The 13752-nt window shown below is 43.9% G+C and overlaps 1 protein-coding gene across 2 annotated transcripts in view; it reads right to left on the bottom strand.

Annotated features, from left to right (window-relative positions):
* Positions 1-13676, bottom strand: part of DENND11 (DENN domain containing 11) — a 34739-nt gene extending 21063 nt beyond the window's left edge. Inside the window, exon 1 of one of the 2 annotated variants that reach the window (XM_054988121.1) lies at positions 13439-13676. In XM_054988121.1, the coding sequence (XP_054844096.1) occupies positions 13439-13676 (238 nt within the window). The remainder of the gene's footprint in view (positions 1-13438) is intronic. The other variant, XM_054988122.1, reaches the window with a different exon arrangement.
* Positions 13677-13752: the final 76 nt, after the last annotated feature.

Raw genomic sequence — 13752 nt, 5'->3', positions numbered from 1 at the left:
GGGCATTTGGAAAGAGAACTAAGTTCAAATCTCCATTCAGCAATGACACTCACTGAATGTCCTTGGACCAGTCACTCAGCCTAACCTACCTCATAAGGTTGTTGTAAGGATAAAAAGGGGGGGGGGGAACCTATACATGTCACTCAAACTTTGTGGAGAAAGGGGATAAATGATCACAATCTGCTTTTCTCTTCAGCATGCCTGGTTTTATACCTAAGTGATAAGAGGTGAAGAGAAGAGGAGGAGGGTTCTGGGAGCAACCTTTCTTTCTTTCTTTTTTTCTTTCTTTCCTTCCTTCCTTCGCCAGCTTTTTACCCTGCCTTTCCGCCCTCATAGTGCCACTATGCATACTTGACAGAGCTTCCACTTAGGCTGCCAGCCTTCAAGCTCTACTTTTACTTGAAAAGGTAACTTACGTTGAATTACACAGCATGGATTTTCAGGATGAGACAAAACCTTGAGACCGTTTTGATCAAAGTTAGGTAATATTCCTCTCACACAGAGCCAGACTCAGATGTGTAAGGAAACATTTGTTCCTCTATTCCAGCTGTGTACTGCTGATATTTGCAATATAATGCACATTAAAATAGTAGTCAGCCACTTCATACCGACTGAGCTTTTCATATCACACGATCCCATTTTTTAAATTCATGAATAGGTCTTTTAGAACGACCCTGGTTTGAAACCAGTGTGCATGTATTTGCACCAAGACATCTCTGTACCTTCAATACAACTTTCAACGAAGTGCTTTTACCATCTTGCATTTGTGTCCGTAGGCAGAGATCCAACTAAAGTCACTGCCACACCCTTCAGCCTGCCATTTAAGATCTATCTTACAAGCATTGTTCTTAATGGCCTCAGATACATATTCATTCGTTCATTTATAGTCCACCTTTCTTACGGCGACTCAAGGCAGATTACACAGTGTAGATCAATAGAAATGACAGCTGAGACGTTCAATAAAGAATACAATACAGTAAGAATTGTCGAGATATGACAACAAGCAAGTCTGATACAAGGCTGAAAGCAATACTGAAAACAAAAACATAAGAAAGTTGACATAATATATTACCTGATGTGGAACTATCAGTAGGCATTTACTTACAGTAACAGAAAGTACACAGTACTATAGTCTAGAGTCCCTTTCCTATTCCAGAGCACCTTTCTGAGCCATTTCCATAGAGCAGTCTTATCACCCGTGTAAAAAAAAAAAAAAAAGCCCTCCTGATTCCATCAGGGTTTCTTTTCTCCCTCCATTTCTGAGGACCTCTTACCTGAAACCCCAATCCCACAAAGCTGACGGTTTCCCCATTCATCCTACAAATCAGGAAAACTTCTGTTGACATTTGGAGCATGCTAAAGTTACTTTAATGAGTCTCTGGACAGCCAGAATGCACAGGTTCCCCGTGACTGATGATATAAAAGAACCAATGTCTGTCTTGAATCCATGGCAGCATAGCCAAGTCTGCTATAGAGGCTAGAGCAAGAATATTCTTGGCTCAGTGGCCTATTATTGGCCACAACTTACATGAATATAACAGTCACCCTAGGCTGGTCATGTGGTGCACTGCTATTTCAAAGACGAGATAATCAAAAATGATGGGTAGAGGCATCCTGCTTGCAATGTTTCGAAATTAGTCTTAATTTAGTTGTCTAGAAAAGTGTGTGCCTTGCTACAAAGAAATGCATTTTCCATACAGCTGTGGTTTTCTGGCATGGATGCTCCTTTAAAATAATCCAGTATTCAAATTTCTAACGCATCTCTGTAACTCACTGGAAAGCATTTGCTTCTGTACTTGTCTGATTTGTCCATCAAGGCTTTTACACATTCCACAGCCTGAGTCCAAAGAGCAGAGTGGTGTAGTGGTTACAGCATCAGAACTAGGTTTAAATCCCCATTCTGCCCTGGAAACTCGTTGGGTGACCTTGAGTCAGTCATATACTCTCAGCCTAACCTACTTCACAGGATTCTTGTGTCGAGGATAGAATGGAAGAAAGGAAAACACTGTTGCAAGCTGCTTTGGGTCCCTTGTAGGAAGCAAAGTTCGGAATAAATATCTGAACAGAAAAACTAAAGAAAGAGAAATTTATAGCACATCTCTATGTGTCTGAGAGTGTGGTTTAAGATATTCGCGAATATGTTCCATGTCCTAGTGAGCAGGCAGATAAAGAGAGTTGAACAAACTTTCTTTTTCTTTTTCTTCCCTTTTTTAAAAATAGTGGTTTCCTCCTTCATAAAAAAGGAAGGGCCTTGATGAACTTTAAGATGACAGATATCCCCTCCGAAGAGCTTTCAGCAGTCCAGGACAGTATAAATGGGGTGGAATATGTTTCAGCATCAACACTGAGTGAGGCTCTTGCGCCTCCCGGAAGAAACACTAGTGAGGACACGTTGTTCACTTTGGATGACACTTCCAATCTGCCTTAGGCATGCCCTCTGCAACAGTATGACTTAAGTAAAATAAAGCAAACAGGAGGAGGGACACAGAAAGGGGTGATGTGGATGCAGTTCAAGGGTCGCTGTGCTGCAGCTCTGAAAGCTGTGGGTTCAAGTATATAATCGTTCTCTTTCTAGATATCAGCTTTAAGTAAGCGTGGTAACAGAAGGCAAGTTCCACACCGTAAAGAATCACCTATAAACCTTCCTGGATGCTGAACTGTGAGAAATTTTATTTTTAACTGTGTGAATTTAAGCATAATTGTATACTCTCAGACCCTTAAAGAACTGGCACGATAAAAATTTAATTTAAATAACAACTCTCGTAAATGTTTACTAGATGCTGGATATGTCATATCAGTCTCCCCAAATATCCCTGGAAAGGGGCAGGCCGCCGCTTCCCTTCATGAGCTCCCCCCCCTCCTTTCCTTCTGTCTTCCCTCCCCATACTCCTGCCTGCTAAGTCACTCCTTTGTTTGCAGTCGCTTTAGCCTGACTGATCCTTATCTCTTTCCCCTGCTGACTTTCTTGCCACGTCACCCATTTCATGCTCACAGAGCAAGGTGATGAGGCGACTTGCCAGGCGACGTGGGTGATTTTGGCTAATGGGTCTGAACAGATGGGCTGCCTCCTTGAGGGAGGTACTGCTGCCTTGTCAAGGCCTACCATATACAGCATGCCAAGTAGGAAGAGGTGTGGTTGGGAATGAGGTAAGCCTGTGGCCAAGTCAGACACTTCCTAGGCTTTGAGGTCTGTTTGCTTTGATGTTGACTTAGTTGGGTGAAGCTAGATTAATTTTTTTGGTTATTATCCTTTTCAAGGATGTGCTTCTTCCCCCCAAACGCTGTACAGAAAACTCAAATGCTATACTGTTCAGCTCAGTCTTTATTATCTCCCCTCCCAAGTACCTCACAGAAATGGCCTAATTGCTCTTGAAAAAAACAGAATTATTCCTAAAGAAGAGTTGTCATCCAAAACATGCACCCTGGAGATCTTAGACCAGTGATTCCCACTGTGGTACATTCAGGCACCATTACATCTGCTGATGTGTTTCATGGGAGCCTCGACTCTTGAAAACTCATACCCTGGAAATCTAGTTGGCCTTTAAGGTGCTACTGGACCTTAATGTTGCTGTTCCCAAAAGCATCACAAAAGAGCTATCCTGCCTTCTCTCCACCTCAGTGAAGCAAATGCTTCAAAAGAGCCCAGGTAGCATAGATTCTGTGTCTGATGGAAGCACCTACTTAGGGCCAAGCTACAAGTGATGAATGACACAGGTTGGACATTTGTCAGCTTCCCTCAAGTTTTGATGGAAAATGTAGGCATCCTGGTCTTGCAGCTTGGCTCTCCGACTGCTGTCCAATGGACTTTTCAACTGTCACTTGTCCAACATTCCACTAAGCTGCCTACATTTCCCATCAAAACTTGATGGAAGCTGACAAGTGTCCAACCTGTGTCATTCGTCATTTGTAGTTTGGCCCTCAGAAACAGCTGCCTCCATCATAGGAGGACACTTGGCTTGGAATGACCCAGCATAGTCTGATTTGTCCTGCCCCTGTGATTTGACTGTATCTTCCTCTACCCCAGCAGCTATTTTGTGGTGGAACCTACTCCCTGTTTTTAAAATTTCAATAGGTTCCACAGGCTCAACAAGGTTGGGGACTCCTGCCACAAAAAATACACCCCATTTCTGATGGAATAGTCAGGCAACCATAGGGGGTACTATTATAGAGAACTGGAGGCAGAATGGCTTTTCCTGCCCCGCATATGGAAACATTTAAATAGAAGGTATAATGTAAAACGACTAGCAATCCTGGCCTTTTCCCATCTCTATGGATACTCCCAGGATTCTTTAGGGGATACATCGACCATTTCATTGGGTTTAAGTTTGTAACCCAGAGATGCCAGCAGCTGGCAGTAGAATAAAGGAGGGCTGCTGCTTTCTCACATGCGTACTCTCTTTCACACACAAACACAAAGCTATATTCATCCCTACTGATGACTGCTCAGTCTCTCTCCTACCCCAGCCCTCCTACATTTCAATGGACTTATTCTAAGGCCTGCATAGCAACAAGCAACACATTTCAGTGGCCATTCAGATGACCCCCCGCCCTCCTCAAGGTATGGCTTTAATTGAGGCTTGCATGCAGGTGTGCAGGATGCTAATGAATCCCAATGACCACTTGGAACAGAAGGTTTTTTGTATAGCTTTACTTCACACAGCAGAATGCAGGATGCTAATCCATTTCAATTGCTGTTTGGAAAGATAAGCATCCATATGGCTTTATTCTGAGACAAGCAGGCCAGCAGGTATAGGGTTCCCATGTGCAAACTCCTGGGGATTTGCCCCCTTGCTCACTGATCACCCAGCAATTGGCGGGAGGTAGGAAACCTCCCGGAGGTTGCCTGCCACGGATTAACCAAGCAGGCACTCAGGGAACATGAGCTGTGCGTGAGCTTCACTCCCGGAAGTGATGTCACTTCCGGAAGTGATGTCATTGCGCCAGACATGGGAGCATTCCTGCACTTCGTTTGGGGCTAATTTGGGCTGAATCAGCCTTGTGGAACAGTGACGTCACCACATCAGTCCTGAGGCGTGCACGCACACACGTGAAGAATGACCTCGTGCCCAACATGAGGTAAGTGTCAGGTACCCTACCCTCCTAAGAATGCAGCATCAGAACCAACCCAAAATGCATTTTTGTGGCCATTAGGCAAAGCAGGATTTATTTGTTACACTGATATCCTGCCTGTCTCTCACTGTGGAACTCAAGACCGTGTACATAAAGTTCCCAAGGAAGGGTCTCATAAAGGCACTGACCAGCTCCAGAGTTTTGTGATACATCAACTTTGTTGAAGCTCTGTGTCCGCCAAACAATCCCTGGGAAAGTCCTCAAAGGTGGCGGACGACAAATCACTTAAAGCAGGGGTCCCCAACATGGCGCCCATAGGCACAATGGTGTTCACCAACTCCTGGAACATTTTATATCGTGGGCAGGGCCAAGGAGAGCTTTTGCCTAGCAACACTTCTGATTGGCCCTTAGAGATTTGATTGGCTGGGCAGATATTTAAAAACACTGCTTAAGAAACAGCTACCACAAAACAAGGATCTTCACTGTGTAACTGAAAGAAAACTGCAGCAGCCACTGTATGACTGGCTCTGCTCTTGTGGCAGCCATTTTGTGGCTGCATCCACCACACTTTATCATAATTCCAAAGGCACCCGTAGGCTCAAAAAGGTTGGGGATCCCGCACTTAAAGGTTTACACAAAGAACCATTCTACAATGGAGTTAATAGAGCTGCTCTCTTAAGAAGAAAATAGTATGAATAAAAAGTTCGCTACATGGTGGGAGAAGGTAGTAGAAATTGTATTTTATTTGGTTCTTTTTAAAAAAACATGCTTGTCTTCCATGAAACTCAGGCTGGTGTACATTATTCCCCCCCTCCATTTTATCCTCCCAACTACCCTGGGAAGTAGGTTAGACTTTTAAAAAGAGGACTGGTCTAAGGTCACCTAGCAGCAGACTTCATGGTAGAGTGGGTATTTGTCAAAATAATCTTGAAAGGAAGACTAGGATCACTTCCATTGAAGTTCAAACTCTTTCTCTCTTTTTCACTTCAAGAAGCAACACATCATTTATGTAACATTATGCCTGCATGTTCAAATATCTCGACACAAGTGGCAAGCAACCATGCCTGTCTAAAACAAAATCCACACACCTTTTATTATGACCAACCCAAACAATACAAGGCAGTATGCAAGCTTTCCATCTCTACAGAACTCTTCATCAGGCTGGATGGAGAAAGGGGAGAGGTGGCGTTGCACTGGCCATGATTTTAAGGCTTCTTTGCACATACCCCACAACACAATTCCTCCAAGGGGACTGCATTTCCATTTGTGGAAAGGAAGCCAGCGATTTTTCACCAATTTCCCCATTACGCAGCAGAGCTCTCCCCCCACCCCCTCATCCGCATTTGCCTCTTTTGCTGTCCCTGGGCATCTGCTGAGCCCCAGGAACAAAATTTCAAGAAACTCAGTATGATGTAAAAGGACAGAAGCTGGAAAGTCCTATTCCATGCACAAAATCTGCAGAGGGTTAGAGGCATGCCCTTGTCTGTATCTTGTATATAAGGACAATCAGGTTTGAATAGGAAAAAAGGCCCTGGCTGAGCTGGCATCAGGTTACATGTATGTGAAGAAGAAGAGACAAAGGCAGCCTCCAATTACAAACATAAAACCCAGCCGATTAATGATATGTCTCTAACACCAAATAGGACACTCCAGTCCCTTAAAAGGTGGACAGCAGAAGAAAAATCCTTATATTACTGGAGATTAATTTTAGATGATACACTAGGTAAAGAGGCAAGAGAAACTGGACTGAGAACTATTTCCTAGCGGAGGGGAGAAAAAGCCCCATAAATACAGTATCTTCCCAGTTCATCCTCCTCCAGTTAAAGAAATCAGCTTAAATTCACCTGTTTCCATAACAGACAGAAATTGCAGCTGGTTTGGTCCTACCCATAATCTAAAAGCCACATAAGAACTTTTATCAAAATCAGCCAAAATAATACAACAATGTTTAAGTTTTTGAGTTCTCTGGAACTTTTAAAATCAAATTCCAGAGGGTGGCGAAGGTAGGAACTGTGTAAGGCCATGAGCTTAAAGCCTCGTGTATGCATTTTACTGGCCTACCTTTCAAAAGCGTCAATCTATGAATGCCGGTTAGCATTTACATAGTTATTGGAGAGAGGCATCCCAGAATCGTATTTGTTTTACCCTTCCTTCAAGTAACTCTGGGCATTTTACTGGCCTACCATATTCCCCCCCCCCTTTCAATTTTATCCTCACAATGACCTTGTTAAGTTGGTTAGGCTGAGAGATGGCTGGCCAGGGTCTCCCAGTGAGTTTCATGGCAAGCAGTGATTTGAACCTGGGTCTCTCTAGTTCTAATGCAACATGGTAACCATGATGACACTAGATTAGGGGTGGGGTCAAACTCCTTTTCTTCACCTGTGCCTGATATTTTATACGGTTCTACTGTCTCCCCCCCGCTAAGCCAATATCCATTCTGAAACTCAACTGATTTACTGGCATCTGGTGTTTATTGGTATCTGATGAAGGGAGCTTAGACTTTCGAAAGCTTCTGCCCTGAACTTCTTGTTGGACACAAATCCTGCTGTTCTAGTGCAGACCAACACGGCTTCCTACCTGAAACTATCAAAGCTTACAGGATAACAAAGCAGGAATAGCCTCTGGGAAAGTAAGTTGAGTTTCATGAAAATTTTGGGGGTGGATGTTAAGCAACAACCTAGAATGACCATTTGGAATAAGACGACTTCTCTGCTTGCCTATTTAGGGGCAGCCCCTGAAATCAGTCTAAGCAACTAATCAGTAGCATTTTTTTAATATTCCCCAGAAGCACGAACAACATGCCATGAGGAAACCTGCACAACCACATTCCATTCTACACAGCACTCAATAATTGGGGAAAGAATTACATTTCCCCACAATAAAAATACAGCAGCTTCAGCTCGGGGAAAATAATTGGGGAAAACGCAGTACATTCTTGCAGGGAAATGTGCAGGGAAATCTGTAGCTGCCGTACTTCTGTACAACAATCTGAGAATTTATAGTACGCAAATGTAATATGCAGGGTCTCCCCACCACCCCGCCCCAGATGGAAGCATCTGAATCGCTTTATCGTTCTGCGTGAAGATTTTCGTGCCATTAGGCAGGAGAGAATCCATAAATTGTAATATGAGCTTTTCACTAGTGCTTGCCCACGGATACTAAACTCACCACTGCACTCTGCTTAAAGGTGGCTGGGAGGGGAGTGAGAAGAGAAAGCGGGACCACATCCATTATTGAGAAGTTCTCAAGCGTCCGATCGTCCAAGGACTCTCTTATTCCAGTTTTGCAGGGCTGTGGAATATCTAGAACAGTACAACAATGTACAACACCATAGCTGTAGATTTCTTCTAACATTTGAAAATTCAATCTGGAAAGACCTGGGTTCAAATTCTTGCTTGTCACTAGACTTAAGTCACTGGGTGATTTTGGCCTAGTCTCTCAGGGCCAAGCTACAAGTGACGAATGACACTTGAACAGCAAGTGGATTGAGTGGAGTGCAAGTGAACAGGGAGAAATACACTTGCCGTTCAAGTGTCATTCGCCACTTGTAGCTTCGCCCTCAGACTGCTACCTCACAACAGAGATGTGCTAGCGTGAAAAGAAAAATGGAGGGAGGGTTTGAAGCTCCCCCTCATTTTCCCAATTTTGAGGAGCACTAAAAAAACTCCTAGATGTTTTACTCAAAATAAAGACAACCCACAGCAATACATAATGATAATTCATATACACAACATAATTTCAAGTTTATGTTTATTGTTCAAATGTGAATAATTTGAACAAGAATTAATCTGCTGTAATTTGTTCGACGAGAATACCTTATTGGGGAGTTTAGTATTTTCAGTGCTATACATTTTAACTCTCTATATGCTGGTAATTCTATAGCAACTACACAAGACTGTTTCTACCCAAATAATACAAGTTATTTTGTTTATTACATAATTTGTTTATTATTTCAATTTTTTATTTTTTGTCCTCTCAGATGACAAATATGTGCCACACCACACTAAAAATGCAATCCTAAGAAGAATTACTCCAGTCTAAGCCCATTATCTTCAATGGGCTTAGACTGGAGTAACTAAATTTAGGATTACACTATAAGAGAGCACGGAGTGCCACATTTTATAGCTCTCTCAGTTTCTGAATGTATTTACAATTTCAGTTACAGAAAACTAAGGCATTTTCACTTTATTCCAGAAAAACCTACATCACATTGGCTTTTCGAATATATTTTTTTAAAAAGTTAAAATACAAAGGAGCAGAATATTATTCCTGAATTTAAACAAAGAAAGGTGTACACATCTTAAGATAACATAATACACTAAAGGTCAACAGCTTGATTGTCCTAATGCAGAATTAATGGCAATGATTCGAATGTTGAGAGAAGCTAAGGCATTTTATATTTTAAATTTCATAAATAGGGCAAATGTTACATGCTAAGATATCAATGATACATTTTATATTGCTAAAGCGCTAAAATATGTTTAGATTTGACAGGAAAAGCATTATTTACTTTTCCAGTTTTTCAAAAAAACTGAAAAATACACTTTTTTCTTATGGCTTCAATATTTTCTGGAAATTTTACATTTCTGCCTCACGGAGTTATTGGGAGGTTGAAGGGGGAGACCACAGCCCCAGGTTCCTTGGAGAAATATTGGTTTACAAATGAAATAAATAGGCACAGAGTATATCTGGGTGTTTTTACTTAGAAGAGGCAATAAACAGCTATTCACCAGCGGCAGGTAAGAATCTCCACTAGCTACGCTTTTGTGACCTGGAAGCATTTTTTAACAGGATTTCTTCACAGACTCTGGTCAACACAGGCAAGAGAATAAGGAGTAGAGTCCCAAAGAGATAAAATGCAACCTAAAGTTGTCCATTCCAAACTAAGCGAATCCCACATCAGGGATAAAGGGTCTACCATAGCCCTTCACCTGCACTACAACTTTTGTTTCAGTCTGCATAAAAATTTTAAGATAGGGAGCATTCAAAAAGGTGATTCCTCCCTCTCCCGCATCCTACAACCTGAAGAAAAAGTGTGGTGCAATTTTTTAATACAAACAAACAAGACATCCCATGAAGGAAACCCCCAGAATAGCATAAGTTGGTCATCTCTATCAGCTGACATAAACCCTGAGTTCTTTGACAGATGCAGAAGACTTGATGGAGGGGATGAGAGGTGTCGCATGATTTGGGAAGTTTGTAAGCCAAGCCCTGATGTATGGAACCCCCAATAATGGTGAATTTTTATCTATTTCCTTGTGACTGTGTATGCCACTAAGTGAATATAAAATAAACCTTCAAGCACAGGAAGTTTAGCATAGTCTGTGCCTCTTGAAATGACCTGCCCCCCAACCAATACTACACCTACACTCACACCAGAAAATTATGAAGCAATAGTCCAAGGTCAAACTAGTATCCACTGCATACCTGCTAATTATAGGCTTCATGACCAACCAAGGCAGACTTTGAATCTTGTAAAAATGGTTAAAGAATCTGCAAGATGTTTTAAGAAACCAAGAAGACATGCTACTGAAGCAAAAGCATTATTATGCTTCTGAAGGCCGGGAACCCATACAAAAACACCTCCCAAGTGAGCTCAAGTGAACTAAGTTAAGCCAAATATATGTATGTTGCCTTGGTACCTCTGGGCAGAGAAGTAAGCAGTTATTATAGGAGAAGCCAAGATTAGGCCCCAGCTAAATCAGGTACTTGCAAGCAAAGTCATTAAGGAATGCTAATAGGTGAGAGACAAACTGACCCTATACAGTGAAACCAGAAAAACAAAAAGACCACCTACCAAATGTGGTGGGACAGTTCTATAGAAGTGTGCATAAATCTGCCACCTTGGGTAACTAGCTTATTTCAGAAGTGCCATTGGGCTACCCATGGCCACACATATATTTCCAACCGACACATAGAAGCCCAACTCTGCTGAAAGACACTCACATGTTAATGCAACTGGATTTTGGTGTGTATGTGAGGGAGGAGAATACAAAGTGTGAAGGACACCACAATAGGGAAGTACAGAAAGATCCTCAAGTAAACCTGGAGCTGTTCTGGCGCGAAGACTGCATGCATGCCCTATCTCACTGGTGACATTAACTCTTTAGTTATATCACAGGATACCATTTGAAGAAAGTGGGAAAACATGTTTTCCCGGGAAACTGGTTAGAGCCTCCCAACCCACCACTGAACAGGCCAGTGAGATCACAATAAGGCCTGGAAGGAATCTTCATGGATTCTTTTGTATCTTCAACATCTGAAGTAACATTTGTTTGCTCAAGATAACATTTCCCCTTTCAACTACAGAGTTATACTAAGTCAGGAAGACATGAGTCTACCAACTCATTACAATGTTTGTGGAAAGACAGGTGCCAAGTCACCCCCGCCCTCATAACTTTGCTTAGAAAAAAGGGGAGGTTTATTTAATTTAAAAGATTTATACCCTAGCCTCTCAGCACAGTAGCTACCAAAGTAGCTACAACCCCTGATGAAAGCACAGATCACTAAGACAGGTGTTGTGGATCTAGGATACCAACATCTGCCCTCAGCATAATACTTCTTTTTCCCTTTCACCCCTCCAGCCTGTCGTCACTGAAGTATTCTTGGGAATTCTAGTAATTTCTTGGGAGGAACAGGCAGTAACCACATTTCTCCAATTCTGTGCCAGAGGAGGGCAATGCCCACGGTGGCACTCTGTCTTGCTTGGTGCACAAAGCCAGTTCCCTGCCTAAGCAACTGAGGAGAAGCCCTTGAGGCGCTGGCCATGTCCCTGGGCATCAGCTCAATTCCTGTGACTGCAGCTGAAAATAACCCTCATTTCATACACACATCCTGTTGCTGGTTGGCACCCCATTATCTTCACCATATTTCTCATACTCAGGCCTGTAAGGTGCTTAACCCTGTAGAAGCCCGAAGATAACTTCCCATGAATACCAGTAGGGCAGAAGTAGCTTTAGTATGAGATAAGGTAAGGTGACCAACTCAGGTGGTAGATGCTGGCTGCCATCAATGCGCAGCAGATTTAAGGAGACTCAAGAAACCAACTAAGAAGTTCTCAGGCAAGAAGACACGTTGGAATGAGCACAACAGAGTCCTTGCTCAGTGTCCATTCATTTTAAGGCCCCGCCAAGAAGAATGTCCTACTGGACAGTACAGTACAATAATTCATCAGTCTGTGGGAAGCACCTTCTGTATGGGCACTGGGGGTTTGTCCTCTTGCCCTAGAAAATTATTCAAAGCAATGATACAAAGACTACAAAAAGGAAGAGGGGAAGGTATAGATAGGTATAATTACTGTTAAGAGTTCTATGGTATGGTACCCACAGGCCTGAGCTGTATAAGCCGAGGACAGTGACCTCTGATGAGGGCTTCCCATAACTGAAAGGAGGAGATGGTATAAGTTCTCACGCCCCTGACCTACCATCTTCTAGGATAGTTTTAGATGGGTAGCCATGTTGGTCTCCAATAGAACAACAGGATTTGAGTCCAGTGGCACCTTCGAGACCCACAAGATTTTTAGGATATAAGCTTCCGAGAGTCAGAGCACTATCTGAAGAAGAGCAAGACTTGGGTCCAGTAGCATCTTAAAGACCAACTACATTTCCAAGGTATAGAAGTCAAAGCTCCCTTCATCAGAGAGTTCTGCAGATGGCAAGGGTGTGTGTGTGTGACAGGCCAAATAGAAGGAGGTCACACACCCCTATGCAAGCCAGTTCATGGTATCTGATGAAGGGAGCTTTGCCTCTCTGAAGCTCATAACTTGGAAATCTAATTAAGGTACTATTGGACCCAGATCTTGTTCTTAGACTGCAGACCAACACAGCTACCCACCAGAATCTAACTCAAAAAGGTTTCTGAAGAAGGGAGCTTTGATTCTTACAAGTCTATACCCTAAAAATAGTATTGGTCTCTAAGGGGACACTCGACTCAAATCCTGCTCATCCTCTAGAAGAAACCCCTTTCCCGGAGAGGAAAGACCCCTTTTTATCCCCCAGGATTCGCACTTGGGTAATCCCAGGGCCTCTGGAGGCAGGTGCAGGCCACATCCTGAACCTGCTGATCAGGTAGAAACTCTTCCCATGGATCTCAGACGCCGGGAGGCTGCGGCCATTAAAGGAGAAGGGAAGTGCCTTCTGCACATGGTCAGAGAACACTTCACGGGCCCGGAGAGAAACCACGGCTCTTATCAACCCCTGGGAAAAGAAAAGCGTTTCGCTCCTACAAAGGCAACGACCCTGACGCCGCGCCGATGTGCAAAGGGAAAAGCTCTTTCCGCTAGAGTGGCGGGTGCGCTCTCGGGAAGGCAGAGGTCGCCTTCCATCGAGCCCCGGGGAGGGGAGGAGTACGGCGCCGGTGCGGCTCTCACCCGTGCGGGGGTCGAAGGTAACCACAAACACCGCCACGATCTGATCCTCTTCCACCTGCTCCGAGTCCGACTCCCGGAGGCGTCCGCCGGTGCCCGCCAGAGCAGCCGCCACCGGCTCCCCCGCGCCGCCGCCCCATGGCGAGCCTCCCCAGCGGCCGGCCTCGACCGGCTCCGGCAGAGAGACCGCCGGGCCCTCGGCCCAGAAGAGGAGCGGCGCGTCGTCTGCTTGCTCCACCATGGCCCAGCCAGCTGCGGCGGCGGCGGAGGTGAAGGGCGGCGCTTGCCGGGCGATGGAGACGCCCCCGTCTCCGCCC

This window comes from Eublepharis macularius, chromosome 9 (assembly GCF_028583425.1).
Source record: "Eublepharis macularius isolate TG4126 chromosome 9, MPM_Emac_v1.0, whole genome shotgun sequence".
Lineage (NCBI taxonomy): Eukaryota > Metazoa > Chordata > Lepidosauria > Squamata > Eublepharidae > Eublepharis > Eublepharis macularius.
This window is presented reverse-complemented; position numbering and strand designations above follow the sequence as displayed.